Consider the following 19,397-nt stretch of genomic DNA (forward strand, 5'->3'; position numbering starts at 1 on the left):
TCAGAAAAGCAGTTTCTCCTCATCTCCGTCCTAAATCTATTTCCCCAAATCTTGAGGCCTATGTCCCTTGGTTCCAGTCTCACCTGGAACATGGAATCAGGAATAACTTTGACTCAGGAGGCCATTCAGCCCAACAAATATTTGCTGATTCCTAGCATAGCAATGCCACTGGTCACATTTTATTGTGACTATTCTAATTTTTTCTCTCTTGCTTCCGTAATTCCCTTCCTACCATTGAGATTTCACTTTTTCAAATTACAAAAGTGACAATTAAGTGAAGCAAAGCAAGCTGATGAATTCAGCCAAATACAAAGGACTTCATCAAGAATGTCATAGTGCAGCACAAATCAAAGCTATCAACAGTGCTTGGCAAATTGTGGTGCCTCAGGCCAAGAAAAAGTGGATGCTAGTGGCTTTGTTTTATCCAAGGGGTTTGTAGAAAGTGGTTGCAAAGATTTTGAAAAGGAAGGAAAACAATCCCGAAGAATTAGCACATCAATACAGGCCTTCTCACCACCTTAAAGAATTTAAAGGGTTCATGAAAATTTAACAGCAGACATCACATTTGCTCCCATTCAGTCACAGCACACACTGCTCAGCCACAGGACTCTGTACCCAGACAGTGCCTCTCGAACAGACAGCAGGTCATAAAAATTTTACATTTTTTTCAAATATTCACACTTAACATGAAGGTCACGTCACATTCTCTACGTGAAAATTATGACATTTTCATTGCACTTGGAAAACAGAAACAATCCTTTAATAGCATCCAATTTGTCATCTGTTTTGATGACTCCTGTAAGAAGTACAAACAACTGGTGACTACCTGTCAATGTGTCCTCTACAACTGAACATGTCTTGTCACACTGTTCATCCCTCTAGATAGCTGCATTCCTCCAATTCTGGCCTCTTGAGTCGTCCTAATTTTAATTGTCCCACCATTGTCACCCACTTAGTTGCCAAGGCCCCCAAACTCCAGATTCTCTCCCCAAACATCTCCACTTCTTTCCCCTTCTTTCCTCCTTCGGGAAATCCCTCAAAGCCCAACTCCCTGCCCTCGTGTGGCTTGGTTTCAGATTTTGATAACTGTTGTTAAACACTTTTGGATGTTTTCCAGTATTAATGACCCTAGATAAATGCAAGTCATTGTCAATGTTGTAAAAGAATTATCCTCATAGAATGAGCTGCGCCCTTTCATGGACATAATGATTGGGAGTAGGTGGGAATGGAGTATGCCTGGAAAATATTTCTCCAGCTATGCTGTCAAAGATTGAGTTCCCTTCAAACACACTGACAAACACTTAAAATCTCTCACTTGCCTTTCACTGTTGCATAAGGAGCTGCCTCTCCTTACCCAAGGGATTCAAGCACCTGTTTCCACACACGGTGCCCTCAGGATTGTAGAACACTCGTACCCCACTCAGCATTGGCCCATAGACTGCTGATTCATTACAGCACTCTTTGCCCTCCAGTCAGAGTACTTACAGATATATATTTATAAAAAAACTACCCACTCAGGCTGTGTGCTGTTATATCAAGAACCTGGGCACAAATCTCTGCCCTCCACAGGCTCAATGTGGAAAGTCTGCTTGGATGTCCAGTCACATTCATTCAAAAGAGCAATCACTGGATTTCTGGGCATTAATAAAATTAAGAGATATAGAGACAATGCTAGAAAATGGCCCTGCGGTAGATGATCAGCCATGATCTTAATGAATGGTGGGGCAGGCTAGAAGGGCTGGATCCACTCCTGCTTCTGTTCTTACTGCCTGGTTCAGTCCTGTCAATGGCTTGATGTAAATGTGGTCTCGGCAAGCATCGTTCAGTATTGGAGATTTCCTTTAATGTTTGTTCAGTGTATATATTCAGAGAAAAAGAGATACTATGCACAAGTTGAGGAACAGCAGAGATCCGGGGTCCTCATAGCACTTTGGCCAACACTCACAGATGAGCCGTCACCACCCAAGCCGATTATCTAGTCACTCATCACTCTCTATGGGATCTTTCAGTGAGGAAACTGGCTCCCTTGCAGCTATTTGAAGTAATTCATTGCCTGAGGAGTTCTGGAGATGTCTTGAGTTCATACAGGACACTACAGAAACTTTCTTAATAAATATATATGGCTGTTTCTGAAGCATCTTCATTGTTCCCCATTACTTCCTCAATGTGAAGCAATTGCACTAAAAACCTGCCCTTTTGCTTTCTGCAAACAAATGTGTTGAATTCGCAGACAGACTTCTTTCATTGTAACTGAATTACTTCAACTGAGTGCTGGTTGTGGGTCTGTACCTTAGAACACGCTCCTCTGACTGTCGGCAAAAGGACCTGAATGCAGCCCAGACCCCTGGGATGATGACATTCTTTCTTTGAAGGATGCTAATATCTTTTTAGTTTCTCATAGATTAGACTCTGTGGTATAGAGAGCCATCATTCAGTATGTAATTGACAATAAATTGGTACTTCCACTCAAAAGGAAACAAAGACCATTAAGGAACATATTCTCAATTAGTGGAAAGTCTTATACTTGACCTTTAAAAAGCTCTGTTGATCCTACACGATTTCAAAGTATAAATGTGACAGCTCCTACATAACCCTGTACCTCAGGGGTAGGGAATCTTTGCCTTTGTCTCAATATGTTGCTTCTGTTAAAACCTATTATACAACTTACACTACAGTTTTGCACTCAGTAGATGTAAAATTAACAATCATTTTATTTTTAAATCAATTTGGACAGGGACAACCCTTACAAGGTAGTATTTATTTCTCAGTTATGTTATCCTAAGGCCAGTGAAGGTCAAACACATAGTGGGAGACTGGAGTCCACACAGGTCAGACTGGATAAGACAGGCATGTTCCTTTTCCTAAAGGATATTAGTGAACCTGTTGATGTTTTAAACCATTATCTGGCCACTTTCACGTCAGTTTTTGTTTTCTTCTCCTCTACTACAGCAACAAGATTTGTTATGTGCACACATGAAATTTTGCAGGGAGATCATAATTGATTTTGGACCAACACTGGGAGGCTCAGTGGGATGTGCCTCAAGCAGGCAGTCTGACAAAACACATTTTCTCTCTCTACCGAATCTTAACAGATCTATCAACAAGATCTGAACTCTCAACCTCTTTAACGTAACCACCTGTAAGCTTTCCCCTCATTTTACACTGATCTTGCTGAAGCCTAATACAAAAGTTTATTTGTACTTTAGCTCATCTTTCAAACGTGCTTCAGTAAATTATTTTGCTATAAATGTTATTCAAGTGAATGCCACAGAACATAGGGTCCAACTCATCTGTTGTTTGGGTGTTCATTTCATTGATCTTCATTATAGAGCCAGGATGTATATAGTCATGGCACATCAGCGAGGAATATTGTCATAGGTATCACATTGTCCCCCTTCACATTGGTGTTGAAGATTCCTTGGCACAATCTCGTTCATCAGGCCAACAGAAGAATAGCATCTCCACAAAACACAGCCCTCTCTCTCATTGCCACACTACAACCAGGTGCAGGAATATAATTTTACAGATTTTAAAGTGGCCCCTCTTAATCTTTATGGGGTGAACATGAAGTTGGGGTCCATTATCCCTTAATAATTTTTGTTTAGATGGGTATTTGGGGGAAGAGACATGTTCCTGCTTGACCCTCTCTTGTGCATGTACCTGAGCACAGTTGGGTTATAGAAACTAATTTTGGAGGATAAATTTGTCTTTGGGCTTCATGGGGGAGGGAAAGAGGGGTGGTTTTAGTGGCATTGGCTGGCAGATATACTTGCTTCTGCATATTGGATTCTGTTGATTTCAAACATCTGGAGGAGAATATCGCTGGCAATCGATATTCTTGTAGGCATTTAGTACAGATGAATTTTTCTCCCTTTGGACTTTGGGTATGGATGCAAAACAAATGGCATAGGATTAATTACAATTAGGAACAGGAGAGATTAAAAAATGAGCAAGCGATTCAATGTCATCCATTTTGGACTCAGGGTCAATATGGCTTCCTACAGTCGGTCAATGGAATGGGGATTGGGTCCACAGACATCTGATCTAAATGTGAGAGGCTTGCTACTAAGTCACAAGAACAGACCAAGGAATTAACCATTAGAGCTCTGAAAGAAATGAGAAAAAACCTTCACACGCAATGCTACACTTTAGAAATGCTAACATTAATCATAACAGAAGAAAGATCATGATTTGAAGAAATCAGCAAAATAAATTTTCACAATAAGATGCAATGTTTTAGGCAAAAACCACAAGGGAAACTGGGTGTAGCAAACATCAAATTCTGATGATTAATGGATCGTAAATGTACAAATGAAATTGGAATCCATCGAGTGCTAAATGCATTCCAGCCATTAGTTTTTCCCTTAGAACAATGAATCTCCATTTTGGTTTATTTAGCACTCCATGGATTCCAGTTTCAGTGTACATTTGCACTAATGATTAAAGATGAAAAGTGTAGCTTATTTCCTCTTCTCAGTCAAACAACCTTACATCTGAACCACAGGCCTTATTGCCACCTCAGGTGAGATCAATTTGCTCCATGTATAACTCCATACTGGGCAGCTGCACTTACGACTGAACCATTGGTTAATAGTAGCAAACTGAACCACAGCAATAACACATTAACTGGTCAGATAGGATTTTGATTTGTTTTGGCAGAGTGCTGTAGGAGAGATCCATCAGCTATTGAAATAACAAGGACTTGTTTGCTGAGCAATTTTCAATTGTTATATTACAAGGTACTGCAGAATCATGCTGGCAGATAAACCTTAAAGTCACAGAACAGCCAAACCATTGAGGAGTTCTCTGTGTGAGTGAATGAAGCCTCAGTGAACCGTCACTAATACATTCACTTTGATTCAATAGCACATGCTTTTTCTTACTTGACTGCAGGCATAAGAAACATCACTCAGCTCGGAATAATATAAATGAACACCCAGCAACTACGTGGCCACATCTAGGTCCTTTCTGTAAAGGCCTATTTACATTTATCTTGAACTGTAATAAATAACACATTGTGCAATGCCTCCAAACAAGTGGGAGATAAACTTCGCCAACATTTGCCATGTGTGTATTACAGAATCTTTCTCAACCATGAAATAAGGTACATAATACTCTTCACTATGTACCATCCTTTGTATCTGTGTGGTAAAGAGATGGCATCATTTACAGTGACTTTTAGAAATGCCTGTCTTTAAAAACTATCCATGCACATGCATTCACTCAATTCAAATCTCTGGACTGGAACTTGAACACAGAATTGACAGGCTCCAGAGGTGAAAGTGCTATCAACTGAGCAATTATTGACAGGATGAAATCAGGTTTCCACAGCTTTGTGATGGCAGCCAGTGATTAAACTTGAGCCAACTGATGCCCAAGAAAAGGCAGAGGGAAGTGAATACATTCCTAATGGGAAAGCTGTAGTTCCTCATCTTTGTCAGCATTTGGCTAATTGGTACAGTATTGCGTTCCCAGATGTCCTGTTAGACTGATGGAGCCAAGCAATCTTATTATATAAATCAGATATAAAAGACATGAATAGCACAAAAGGTAGAAGAGAAATAAAAAGAAAAGCAGCAATCCTTTGTGGTGCTAAACCTGATTCAGGCTGAAGGAATTGTTGAAGGGATATCTTAATCACAAATACAGAAATGCCAAAGTATTGCATAATCACGACTATTACAAAGATGGGGATAAATAACATCATGATTTAGCATCAAGATAAGCCAGCTAATTCCACAGCAAGGCTCTATGAACTCTAATAAGAATGAATCAAAATGTCAGTTAATCAAGAATTTGCCAACCACTGCCTCTGTGCCGTAGTGACCTTAGAATATAATCATAAAGATTCACAATAAGTTTCCAGCACTACCAGACACCACATTGTCCATCTCGAGAGCATTAGAGGAAAAGGCAATATAGTACAGGATGGGTCAATGGAAACCACTAGTGTTCTTCTGCAGTGACCTCAAGTTGGTATTAGGTTGTCTTGGAAAAGGACCTGGCACTGATTTGATAATACTGAACCAACTGGCACCTCATTAGCATCCAAGTAGTCTTCTTAGGTTCCCATGTCCACTTTTAGTTAGTTGGGCCATTTTGCTTCACTTTGGATGTGCCCTCCTGCTCATGCTCTGCAGTGATTTTTGGTGGAAGGTCGGGAAAATTAGGTGGTAGGCATGTTGCTTATTCTACATGGAGATATGGTCCTAGTGATTACTAACAACTATGTTGATTCAAGCAAATTAGAACTAAACTGGTAACTACACTTAACCTTTTCCCATTCAACCATAGTTTTTGATGTAGGGATAAGAATTGGTGTTAGTCTCTCAGTCCCAGCTAAGTTATTGGGTTAGGAATGCATAAACTGATGCACCACAATTTGTGTTCAGAAAATAAATGCTTTCATTACAATAATTGAAATGAGTATACTTTAGAGACTTTTGTGGGTTTTCGGAAGGCGAGAACAATTTGCTCTTTTTGCTGTTTAAGGAAATGAGCTGAACTTTTGGTTAATTCTTCCTAGTGATTCACAATATAAAAGTCCTGTTCAATTAACAACCTTTGGTCTTCTCATTAGTACCAAATAGTAGTTAATAATGACCAGTATATATTCATTTGTGCTAGACACTATGGATACAATGCCCTATTCCTAATATTGTCCAAGACACACCAGAAGAACCACATAAACACAATGGAGTGACTTTGTCCCCTCTCCTATGTTCAATGCCGCAAAGGCATTTAGTAGAACTAAGCAAACCTTCTTTCAGCCAGTCCAAGGGATAAGGGGGTTCAGTCTGACAGGTTAATGGGCCTGTCCAATTTACTTGCACCAATTACAAGTATTTTGAGGATACAAGACAAAGAGGTTCCTAGCCACCATAACTATTTGGCATGATTGTGTATTGCTAACTATTTAGCATGATTATCAATCTAGAAGTTTTGACCATTTGACTTATCAAGAGGATAGGAACAAAATTCATTCTTATTTCATGATGCAAATAATTATGAAGAGTCTCTCATCAACTTCACAAACATTGTTGTTACAGAATAGCAATGAGAATACAAGACACAATAGCAAGTAATCCATCCACAAATGGATCAAGGACATGGGGATGGAGAAATTTCTCTTCACCTCAGCTTTATCATGAGACTATGACTTTCTAGTCTGAGGAAACAGTTTCCAAGGCCAAGAACCATGACTGCACGAGATCAACTACTTCGAAATAAAGGCTTAATCTTACTGTCTTGGACAGATTTCCATTCAGTGTCAGCTTGTATCACCTGGCAGTACTCTCCCTTCTGTGCCAAGGGATCCAATAAAATCCTAGCCCCATTCCAAGATCTTGTCTGACATACTAGAGCGTTACTGAGGGTGTGCTATGTTGTAAGGTTATGTGTCTGTGTTTGTAGTGAGGGCACGTTAAGTCTAGAAACCAGATCATGGTCTCTAGTTGTCTGGGACCTTCTTGCCACTGGACCAAAATCTCACTTTCTCAAACCTGTGCGCTAGCTGGTGTGGAAAGCTATCATTTGTCAATGGAACTCATGCACAGGCAATCAACACACCACAGTGGAAGCAGGCCATCCTTGATCCCAAGGGACTGTCTAAGAAAAAGCAGCAGCAAAGTTGTGAGATGATATCTTCCAAATGGGAAGCAAAACCCAAGGACCATTTGCTTATCACAGCTACCCTGGATATAAACCCCTAAGTGTATATTTTTTCAATTCAATTATACTATTTGCAGACATTGCTTTATACAAAATATCTAAGGTTTTTCCATGAAGACCACACTTGGGGAAGTTGAGAAACAAAATCATAGCTAATTGTCTTCTATCCTAGTGGTGGGTAGTTCGGACATTCTAGCAGCTTTAAAAGTAGAGTTCCTTTAGTTTATTTTTCAACCCTTGATGGTGTGGCTTCCATGTGGGAAAACAGTCATAAAATTGGCCTAAAGATGCCTTCAAGGTTAATGTGCCACACGTTCTGCCAGGACTAATAGGATAAAATAAAATTAGGAAATGAAATATAGGGAAAGCTTGAAATCCAAAGGAAGACACAAATAATCCTGAATGTTCACCAGTGGCCTCACTCTAGGGAGGAAGGAATCCAAAGGAGCACTGGAACTTCTGGGCTTCATAGTCAAAGGATAGGGTTACACAGCAAATGAATCAACTTGTGATTCACGTTCACTAATAAAAGCACTGTTATGTTTCTAACATAAGAATGTATTCTGTTTCAAAAATAATAAGGCAAATATGAATGAATTGGCATTGAATTCATGTGATGTATGCATACTAAATATAACAATGCATGCTTTGAGTAAGTGACTTTCTATTGAGTTGAATTGATCGAACCTAAATTCTTGCAAGGAACAGCATATTAGAAAAATGTATTGCATATTGTGCAGTCATGTAGATAAAACAACAGCAGCAATTAATGTCACAAGATATTTTTTAATCCCAGATTTTTTTTCCTTCCCCTTGTTTTCAAAAAGCAATTTAAAGGTTACAAATTCACAAATTCCCCTGATGGCCTGTGGTGTGTTACCAGAGTGCAAACCAAGCCAGGGATGGTGACTGGCTATTGCACAAGGGGACCATCACAACCAAAGTCAATTCTTAGACTCCTGTATAAGTTACCTTAATTAAATGACAAAAAACCCTGTCCAATTGTTTTCTATTCCAATGCAATTCAAACCAATTGTAGCAACTATCACTGCCACCTTATGGTCAATGCAGAAGTGGAGGGAGTAGGAAGATTATCCGAACTCCACCCAATATACTTTTTTTATGTTACTGTATTTAATATTATGTTTCAGTTCAACAAAAACTCAATTAGCTGGCATTTTTAAATTAGAAAAATATGCTAAAGTAGTTCACAGAAGCTTTAACAAATAATAGTTAACATCAACCCACAAAGAGATATTACAGCAAATGACAAAAAGCTTGGCCAAATAGCTAGGCTAAAAGGAGGTAGAGAGAAGATAGGATTTAGGGTGGGATTCCAGAATGATTAAATTCTGGAATGAATTACAATGAATAGAGAAATCTAGTGGTTTGGAGGGATAGAAGAGATTAGGGAAGGGAAGGAAAGGAAAGGAACGGAACAGTATTTTGTGCAAGCTTGGACATGGGTAGCAGTGTTCAATATGTCAAATCTCAAAAGAGGAGAATGAATAAATCCAGCCAGGAATAGCCATGATTACAGATAACAAAAACCTGACTGGTAGTTTTCTGGAGCAGATGAGCTGATGAAGGGGCAGAAGCAGACGGTGTTGCAGAGGGAGCTGATGAAGGGGCAGAAGCAGATGGTGTTGCAGAGGCAAGAACAAGGGTTTTATTTAGCGATGGCACAGGTATGGTCATCTTGGGACCATAAATGGCATCAAGGTGGCAATGTTTGGGTTACTTCCTGAACAGTGCCATTGACAATCATTGCTCAGAAAACAGGGTGTGCGATAGGATCTGAAGACGATGAGTATGGTCTTCCCAATATGTGGCCAGAGGATACTTCTGTCCCTCTAGCACTGCATAGTGGACAAGTGGTCTAACAATTTATAGAGTGGAAGGGGTCAAGAGAGAATGATGAGGTACCGCTGAGTGTTGTTGTAAATGTATGGAAACTGACACTGGGTTTTTAAACAACGTTATGGAGGGATAGCATGTAGATGAGAATTGGAATTGGTTTATTCTTGTCACTTGTACAGAGGTACAGTGAAAAACTTGTCTTGCATACCGTTCATACAGATCAATTCATTACACAGTGCACTGAGAAATAGGAGGGGGTGCGACAGAGGTAAAACTGTGGGCATAGAAAGAGAAACAATTGATCGTCTGGCCAAATCAAGATAGATAAGAATGGGATCAGTCAAGTGTGGTCCCACCCATCTGGTTGGCTGTGGAGAGGTAGTGAATGAGGATGTTGGGGTTTACTGTATCAAAGGCCATGAAGAGCAAGGAAGGATAGATTAGCTTTGTCACAATCACACTGGATGCCTTTCATGACATTGTACTTTCGTACAATGGTAGGATCAAAAACTGAATTGGAAGCAAACAGAGAGTTCCAGGAAAACTGGAAACAAGATACTACTCTGCACCTCCAAAGGGTTAACCTAACAGAATCAATAGATAAACAAGTAATCCAATAGGCAGATAAACAGATTATACAGATGGATAACTCACACCCACCATTGTAACAAGTGCTGTCAGCTCCTGATAACCATGAACCCATTCATAATGTAGAAAATCCAATATAATAAAATCCCATCCCATTCAATCCAATTATGTATCATTCTTGTTATATGTGTAACATTTAAGTACACAATCCCGGTCCAAACACAAAACCTTTTAAGCTACTCAGTTTTAAATGTTCAGCACACAAGCTATAATTAATCTGCTGACTTTTATTGAGAACAGTAGCAGTCGTTTGAAGTCTAGTCACGTTTTGGCTAAAGGAACTATTATCTTCCTGCAAGCATGTTTGCCAAACCTTCTACTTTGTTTATGGGTGAATGATGATGCAGAAGAACTGTGCATCATTCTTACATATGCATGTGAGGTGATGATCTGTTTTAACACAATATATATCACTATGCTGCGAGTTTTGCCAGATCAATTGATGATGACAGGCCCCTTTGGTTATCTGCTTTCTTGCCTGTAATGGGTTGCTAAATGAAGAAAAATGCCTACTTTTATTCATAATTTACGGAAAAATGCGATTCAGGAATAATCCTGATCCAAGGGGAAAAACCTTTGTGCTTACAATCAAGAACCAATTATATAAATAATAAAAACTATGAACAACTCTTTTCGTAAACCAATACTTAAAGGAAATAGGCCCGGGGTTGGAAATATCAAATTCTGTTGGTGTATTGGTGCAAACCATGTACCACAGTTTTGAATTGGATTCGTAAGCAGAAGAACACTTCCTGCTGCAGTATTGTGACCGGTGAGTGATCAGGGCGAAGGACTGCGCCGCCTGTTGTTTTAAGTTAAATTACACGGCGCAGGCACATTCAGTAAAAGAGACCTCTCAGCTAATTCAATTAACCTATTCAACTCCATTTGTTTGTTGCAATGTTTGTCCGGGAAAACTGGCCGCACACCAGAGTGCTACCAAAGCTACGCCCTTGATAATCAATAATATGAAGTGTTACTAATTACAGAGATAGTGACAATCCTAAGACTTTGGATGTAACGAGACATAAAGAATTGCGACCCACTTAAATTCTAGAACTGGTTTCCAATGGGTGCACGTTACTGGGACATAGGCCTCCCGGGGAAAATTCATCACCGGGTTGATTTTTCCAGTCGCCACTGATAAATCACCGAGGACTGGGAGTGTCAAACGAGGTCCGAGGCCACGGAACCTCTAAAACAAACAAAAGCAATCTCTCTTCCACTTTTAACCTTCGTGACCGGGGTCGGTTTTACCGAGACCTCAATAGACGCGGAGTGGTGTTGGCAGCGAAGTTAGTAGTCTGTATTGTGCTGGGGAACTGAATCTTTTAATTAGCCACTGGAGACATTTAATGTCATTTCCCCCTCCTTAATGTTTTCCGAACTCAGTGATATTAAATCATTCATAAATCCCACGATGAATTGTCATTTCTGGGAAAGAACATAACATATAACGGAAATCGTTTGAGTTTTACCTTCCCTGTTCAATTGTTGTCTATTGGACTATATTAAAACTGCCCTAATTGTCTTGGTTTGAATATCTGTCCTTGATACGTATACACATACATATACACACAAATATATATCTACATGCCTACGTAAATTGATATATAATCACTCTTTAATGATTTGAAAGTCATTAGTGAGGTTTTCAACAGGACAGTTTGACTTTTTAAGTGTGTACCAAGTAGCACATATATTACAACTGGTGAATATAACTTTCCCCCTCTCTTCCGATAGACCCCAGCAGTAACCCTCCCGTAGCGATTTACCTGCCAGGACCCCGAAGGGATGTCGGCGAAGCTCCCGAGGCTGCCGAAGGTGTAACAGTTGTAGACGGCCTCCGAGCAGTGCCAGAGCAGCCCGAAGCTCACCGAGTCCTTGCCCTGCTCCTTGACGATCCAGGCGGGCGAGATGATGCTGAAGCTACAGACCGCTACCAGGCAGGAGGAGAGCAGGACCCAGAGGCAGCCCACACCCGACCACATCCTCTGGACTTGGGGCAGCAGTCCGCCCGCCTGGACCTCGGCGAACCCCAGCTCGGCACCAGCCTCCTTCTTTTTGCGATCCAGCAACGAATGCATCTGGAAGACAGCCGAGGCTTCCTCGTCCGCTTTCCGTCCCCCGTCCTCCCCCCTGCCTCCTCCAAGTCTTCACATGAAAAAAACAAGTGAGATCAGTTTGTAAAATAATCAGGAATCGGGCACCCGGGGCAGACAATGTTTGAAAATGTGTCAATTATCCACAGGTTTCATTTCAGTCCCCGGAGTTGGAATCCAACGGGGAAGGCAGAGTGTGCCTGCTGTCAATGAGATTGTGTTCTCCGCTACTCTGCCGCTTCTCTCTCCCTTTCCAGAGAATGGGGAGATTTTCACTTTGTAACCACAGATTGGTTGACGCTTCCTCTTCTGTTGCTGCGTTGCTTGCCAGTGCCACTAGGCGAAGGCAGGTGGCTGCTCCATGTGAACCAATCCCGAGATGGGAGGGGAGGGCGGAGTCGCTGAGGGAAAAACAGGCGCAAAAGAAATCTCGCAGACGCCAAGTGCCTGGGTGGGAGATGAAGTTTAAAATGATGGCAGAGTGTCGCGAATGGTTTGTTGCAAGGGCCCCTAGCTTAAAACTCAATAATGCAAATTCCAAACTCTTTGTTTAAGCAGACTTCACATTAAGAAGGAGCCTGTCGGATCCATCTGCTCCACAACGCATCCAATCCCAATCTTTTCCACATTAAGGTTGTTCTTCTGCACATCTCTGTTAAATGACTCCCCTTTCCTTGCCTCAGAGCCACTTATTCTAATAACCTCTGGGGAAAATCCCCGTGTTTATTTAACAAATTATAGTTTTGGTGTTTTGGTGTGGCCACGAAAGGAAAATAGTTTACTTTTTCCCTTCAGCAAGCGAACTTGTGCGTTGACTACTAAAAACAATGTGGGCCAAAAAAGGTTATACTTAGAATCAAAATAAGTGAGGCTCCCTCCAAATATTTTTCCCGATGACTCTGTCCTAATTTCATCAAAATAACAGTGTGCATGACAAATAGATGTTAATACTGAGAATGACTTTTAAATTCATAGTGTCATAGAACACCACAAACACAGGAAGCCCATTATATCCGTGCCAACTCTGAAAGACTGTCCAGTTAAATCCCACTCCACAGAACCTTGCAAATTAGTTCCAGTACTTATCTAAATACTTATTATAAAGTTCATCACCATTTCGGGCAACACCCCCACTACCCAAAGAAGTCACCCCACAACATCCATCTCGCTCTTTCCTTGTTTATTTCGAGGCTACACAAAATCAGAACGCCATATAAAAAGTTCAGTTCTGATGAAAGGTCATCATGTAACATCAACTCTGTTTCTCTCTCCACAGACACCGCCCATCCTGCTGCGCTTTTCCAGCATTTTTCTGCTTTTATTTTGGATCTTTGTCCTCTGGTCAACTCTGTAGTGAATACAGAAAATGCTAGCTGCACATTGGGCCAATTAGAATCCAAAAACATATAGCTCTTGAGGAGGAGCATGCAGTGTTTGCCGTGGGTGTTGAAGCTTTCCATGACCCTTGCACATCACTTCATGGGAACTGCCAGGAAATCTGGACACAAGTAACTAGTTTACTTGCTAGGTTTGTTTTCTTTTTCATTTCTCCCCCCCCCCCCACCACACTGTTGTATTCTAATAAAGGGGCACTGTTCTTATTTTAAAAGTTTAATGACAGCAGTGCAACTTAACATCTCCTAACAGGTTCCTAAGAAAAGGCATTAGAGAAAGGCAGTCTATCATCAGAAGTGATCACTGCATCTTCAGGTCAAAATCAATCAAGTTTGTTTGTGGGCTCCAAACAACAGGAAGACTCTCTTCCCCCTGCTGCTCTTGTCCAAGCGATGATATGTTTGATTTGCTTTAAGTAAAAACAAAAAAAGCTGGTCAGCCTGCATCTGTGGAGAGAGAAATGGGGTTAATTCTTTAGGTCAACGTCCCCTCATCATTTCGGATGCAACTAGCTCAAGCAGCTTCTGGCCCAGATCTCAAGACTGCATCTGGAGCCAAGCACATGATTGAGGTTTCTTCACTGTGCATAGTTGATGAGTTCAGTGTTTAGTTTGGAAGTTGCACTTCTGACTCATGAGAATCAAGTGCTAGGTGGCGGTTGTTGGGTAGAGAATAGCAGTGCCAAGAAGATTGGCATAAAGGTACTTAGTGACCTCACACCCAATCCAAAGGAAGGACGTTTAATCCAGATGTAATACTGTTTTTGGCTCTTTTTGCAGTAAAGGTTTAACTTGGAGCAAGAATGGCTCCATGCCACCAGTATATCAATCCAATTACTTACTGCGATAACTGCACATGATAACAATGAAGCCAGTGAGTTATTCTTCATTTTGTCAAAACAAAGGTCAATTTAAAAAGACAGGGTGCCTCTGTCACTGGCATTCCAATCCGCTACTTCTAACACATGCATCCTTTAGCATTATTATATCTGATTATTGGTTATTGTTTAAGAATCACAGAGCAATGAGGTCACAATTGTTAGTCCTTTGTGGATTAAAATCAATAGGTCAAAACTGAGATGTCACCTTTGCAATCATTCTCAAGTTATGTGTTTCAAGTGATAGTAAGATCTGCTTTGGGTTGAACTGATGATTATTAACTAAACCAGTTTTACTATTGGTGTTATCACAGGAATTCAGCCTCTTTGAATATATTACTGCCTTGTAATTGTTTCCATTATACTATTCGTAATTTTTAAAAATGAATAGCTTCAACCAGAGTATCACTCATGCTGCTGCAGTAAATCTTCCATTTAAAATTCAGACAGCAGCTTGTAGCAGAGTGATTACTTTGGCATTAACTATAGCATTTCTGTCATAGACTCACTTTTTCCACAGTCAATTAATCACAGTGCTAACGTTTACATAACCAGTGGATGAAATACCAACAAAGCAAACTATTAGGAGGCAATCAGTATTAATATGTTTACCTACAACTTTGTATAAGTTTTTTTATGCTCACGGTTAAAGACATGTAGCTTGTTGCTAGCTCCACCCACCAATGTCTTGGGTAGCTATAATAATATCCTGGTTCATGAGCACCAACATTGATGGAAAACAGAAGGGAGCCAGAAAGTGAGTCATTATCCATGTGGGTAAATGTGTTCCAAAGCCCCATAGCCACTTTGTTGAACTGATGCAATCCTTAAATGTATAGGTGACCTAGTGAATGGCAGGGTTTATGACTCTGGGTTGCCTTGGTAACCTTGAAAGCCTGGCAGGAAATCTGACAACCCCTTGCCAATTGGCACTGGTAAAAGTTCCGCAATGGCAGAATAGGTGGAAGTTGACACCTGCGTCCTCAATAATGTGAAGGCTGCAGCAAGAGTGTAGTCTTCAATTGTCTTGGGCTTCCTTGTCAGTGCACTAAGACTCCACTCTGTGAAGTTTGAATGGTAGCTGGTAGGCATTAACTACACCTTATTAAAAGAACTCAGGCACAGGAAGTTTCCACTGTTGTTTTCTTCAGGTCTTGCATAAACCATCTCAGGATCCAGAGATCTCAAGTGGAACTGTCAACTGTGACCTCATGGGACCATCAAAGACAGCTACAAAGGAATAAGCTGAGCCAGTAAGCAGCCAGTCTCTGTGGTATTAGTAGAATAGAACTCTCCATGTTGATTCCAACTCAGCAAAGAAATTCCACTGAAATGACATGAAGCACTTATTTGATTTTGACCAATTTCCATCTAGCTGTAATCATCATTCACATGAATTTGCATGCCAAGGCGTTTAGAGTCATAGAGTCGTACAGCACAGAAACAGGCCCTTCCACCCACCATGTCGACGTTGACCATTGTACTTACATATACTAATTCCATTTACGCACATTTAGTCTGTAGCCTTCTATGCTTACATTATCAAGAGATGATTAAGCAAGGACTTCATTGTCAGCTATCTGATATTGCACTCAGGTCCTTTCCACAATATTTTGATTGTTTTGCTAGAAGCTAGGAGCAGAAAATGACTACTAAGCAACACGTGATCTTCATGGTTTCCAAAAGGTTCTTGATATTATCCACAGTACATATCTACCCAGAGTACCTTTACCTCCATGACTAGGGAAGCATTCTTTTCATTGTGGGCAACTTTGTAACAGCAGAGATATCTTAACTTGATCTTGCATTGGATGTTCAGGATCCAAGCAGATCTTCAATCAGTTTATCTCAATCTCTTTACCCAGAATGTTTCAGGTTGCATAGATGGGAAGGCACTGGAAAGTAATGAATAGTTTCTTTACATATTTCCCAAATCTCCTACAGAAACAGTGAGGTTCACACTGAAAAGATGGTTACAATGCATTTCCATCGCCTGGGGTAACTGTGAGATGAAGTATGCCTCAAGCGCAGATGATTAGTTCAGTAATGAGATTAAAGTCCTATTTTGTAACTTTAATTTTTCTTTTGTGCCATTCCAATAACACTGTTATCACATGCTGACATAACTTCAGGTACCCAATGACCGGCTAGTGGATTTTATGGAAATAAGTTTCCAATGGGTAATTTAACTTGTATGATCCGCAAGTTAATTTGTGAAGAAGTATAACCTATCATTTTAATAGTTGATGGTAATTACTTGTAACTGTCAAAATAGTACTAAAATAGCAGCAGACAAGATGAATCTGGTACTGTTCATTTCCTTTAAGGAATATTTTAAGTAAGACAATATAGACCATCTAATTATAAACCATGCATTTTTCAGCATATAAAGTGATACAGGCAATTAATCCAGAGAACCAGTGATATGGTTCAATAGCACGATTTATTTTTGTCTTTGTGATAGTGATTGAAGTCAGCAAAAAACAACATAACATAAGATAAAAACAGAAACATTGGAGGTACTCAGTAGGCCAGGCAGCATTTGTAGGGAGAGGAAAAGAATTTTCAGGTGGATGGTGTGTCACCATTTCTGAAGTAAGAACTCTCTTTCTCTCTCCAATTATTAAGCACCGACAATAACCAATGCAGTTGCAAATATGTCATAGAAAGGGGAAGTTGATGCACATACCTAAGGTTTTGTTTTAATAACTGTAACTGCTTTATTTGGGCAAACAATGATAATCACTGAAGAAAACCTTCCCAAGCTGAACCAGAAATAAAAAGTTCCAAAATAGAATATGGGAAATCAGTATAGAGCAATTGGTGAGTCACCATTAGAGTGCAGCACTGAGCAGTGGAACATCTCCATCAGACCACATGGGAGGAAGAAGTTGAAAATGCATATATTGTTTATGGAAACAACAAATATTTATTCTATTTTGATAAACTTTGTTGTTTTAGCTTAGTAATCATTCATGTAATTCATATTTGATAGCAATAACTTCATATGTCAGGAATGCTGCAAGCATAATTGTCAGTAGAAATGATGTCTTGTTTGTTTTATTGAGGTAAGTCAACATAGTTTTCTCTCAGAGATAGTCACAACATCTTCCATTTATATAACGGCTTTAATGTAGAAAAATTAATCCAAGCTACTTCAAACTGTGCTATCAAACAAAGTCGCTAGAACTACCAAAAGTCATACTAGTTTAGTCAATTAAAGTCTTGGTCAAAGAGGTAGGTTTTCGAGGAGCATCTCACAGAGGAAAGGGAGGCAAGGAGATTTGGGAGGAAATTTCTATGTTTAGAATTAAAGTGGCCGAAGACTTCACTGCCTGTGCTGAAGCACTTAAAATCAGGAATGCGCACATGTGGGATATTGAAGGGATAAAGATATCTCAGAAACTGTAGGATTGAAGGAGGCTGCAGAGGTGGGAAGGGGTGAGACCAGAGTGATGAGAGGACCTGGTCAGGAGTTAATTTTTGGATGATATATTATCAGGGTAGAGTGAGGGAGGCAAGCCAGCAGTACAGTGAAATAAAACACATTAAGCCCGTGATTTGGGGAGAGATGAGTGGTTAAAATATTGTTTCTAATGAGAACAGGAAGCAGAATGCACTTGCCTAATTAAATTCTGAGGGTGCACACTTTAAAACATTTTTATGAAAAAATTAATTAGATATGTAATTTTCATTGGATCTTTCTATCATTTTCTCTGCTGTTTTAATTTAAAACTGGGTGAATAGAAAAACAACGTATAACTGAGAAGGAACTGTGATATGCCCCCCTCGCAATGTAAGCTGCAGAAGATCCCTCCTCTACATTAGCTACAAAAAAAACCTCTTTGAATCAGTAAAGGGACCTTAGGATAATCTGGGAGCAAGCGATTCTAATTCAGAAGTAATGATCAAAGCAATTAATGTTTATTACACCCACCGGAACTGAGAAGCAAAGAAGATTCTAGCAGAGGGTCTTCCAAATTATAAATGGTTTTGAAAGGATAAACAGCAGAAGTGAATCACTGTCAAGTGGGACCATTGTGGCTTGTCAGTTGAAGAATGAATGGAGAAGTATAAATGTCGTTTATTCACAGTGAAAATAATTAGGATATGGGATGCATTACCATAAATGGCTGTTGCGACACAGGTCTAAGGATCATTTTAAAAAGGATTTGAATAGGCGTTGTAAAGTTCTGTAAGTAAATATAGGGAAATACTTGGAGCTGACAGCTCCAGATGGTAAGCTAACGAGGACAGATGGGCCAAACGGACTCCCCCTTAAGATACTTCCTAAATTGAAGAATTAATTTAAAAGAAAATTATGGCTCAGTTGTGGATAAATCAGACAAAAATGCAGAAGAGTAATATTTCATTTTATTAATTGTAGTAATTTGCAGAAGTCAATGGGCATGTTCAATTTTTTTGGGGGGGGGAGGAAGAAAGCTTAAACAACAGAACATTTTTTATACTTTTTATGGATATTTAAATCATACCATTAGATTCTGTTGGTAGAGTGTTTTGCCTTAGTAATTGTATTTTTCTCAGTATATATTCCTTGTTGCACTGAAGTTAATTGCCCCAAATCAATGATACGATTAGTTTGATTTGGGGTGTGGGTGGGTCTACTGCCTCAAGAGTGGCGGAGAGGGAGGCCAGAGACCCCAGTGGTTGGAATGCATCAGAGGGTTTGGCCCAATGTGGCAGATGTCTGATATTTGGAATTCACAACATCACAATATAGATAGGGCCCAATTCCCTTTATATTGTTCATGATTCTATGCTGACTATGTTGTTGGGGTGCTGGGAGGGACAATGACAGTAAATGAAAGGGAAGGTGTTGTAGC

General features: G+C 40.0%; 1 protein-coding gene across 1 annotated transcript in view; it reads right to left on the reverse strand.

The window, feature by feature from the left end:
- Nucleotides 1-12,969, reverse strand: part of LOC127581536 (LHFPL tetraspan subfamily member 7 protein) — a 229,159-nt gene extending 216,190 nt beyond the window's left edge. The window contains exon 1 of the mRNA XM_052036025.1: nt 11,955-12,969. Coding sequence (XP_051891985.1) covers nt 11,955-12,266 — 312 coding nt within the window. The 5' untranslated portion in view covers nt 12,267-12,969. The remainder of the gene's footprint in view (nt 1-11,954) is intronic.
- Nucleotides 12,970-19,397: the final 6,428 nt, after the last annotated feature.

The sequence above is a fragment of the Pristis pectinata genome, chromosome 21 (genome assembly GCF_009764475.1).
Source record: "Pristis pectinata isolate sPriPec2 chromosome 21, sPriPec2.1.pri, whole genome shotgun sequence".
Classification (NCBI taxonomy): domain Eukaryota; kingdom Metazoa; phylum Chordata; class Chondrichthyes; order Rhinopristiformes; family Pristidae; genus Pristis; species Pristis pectinata.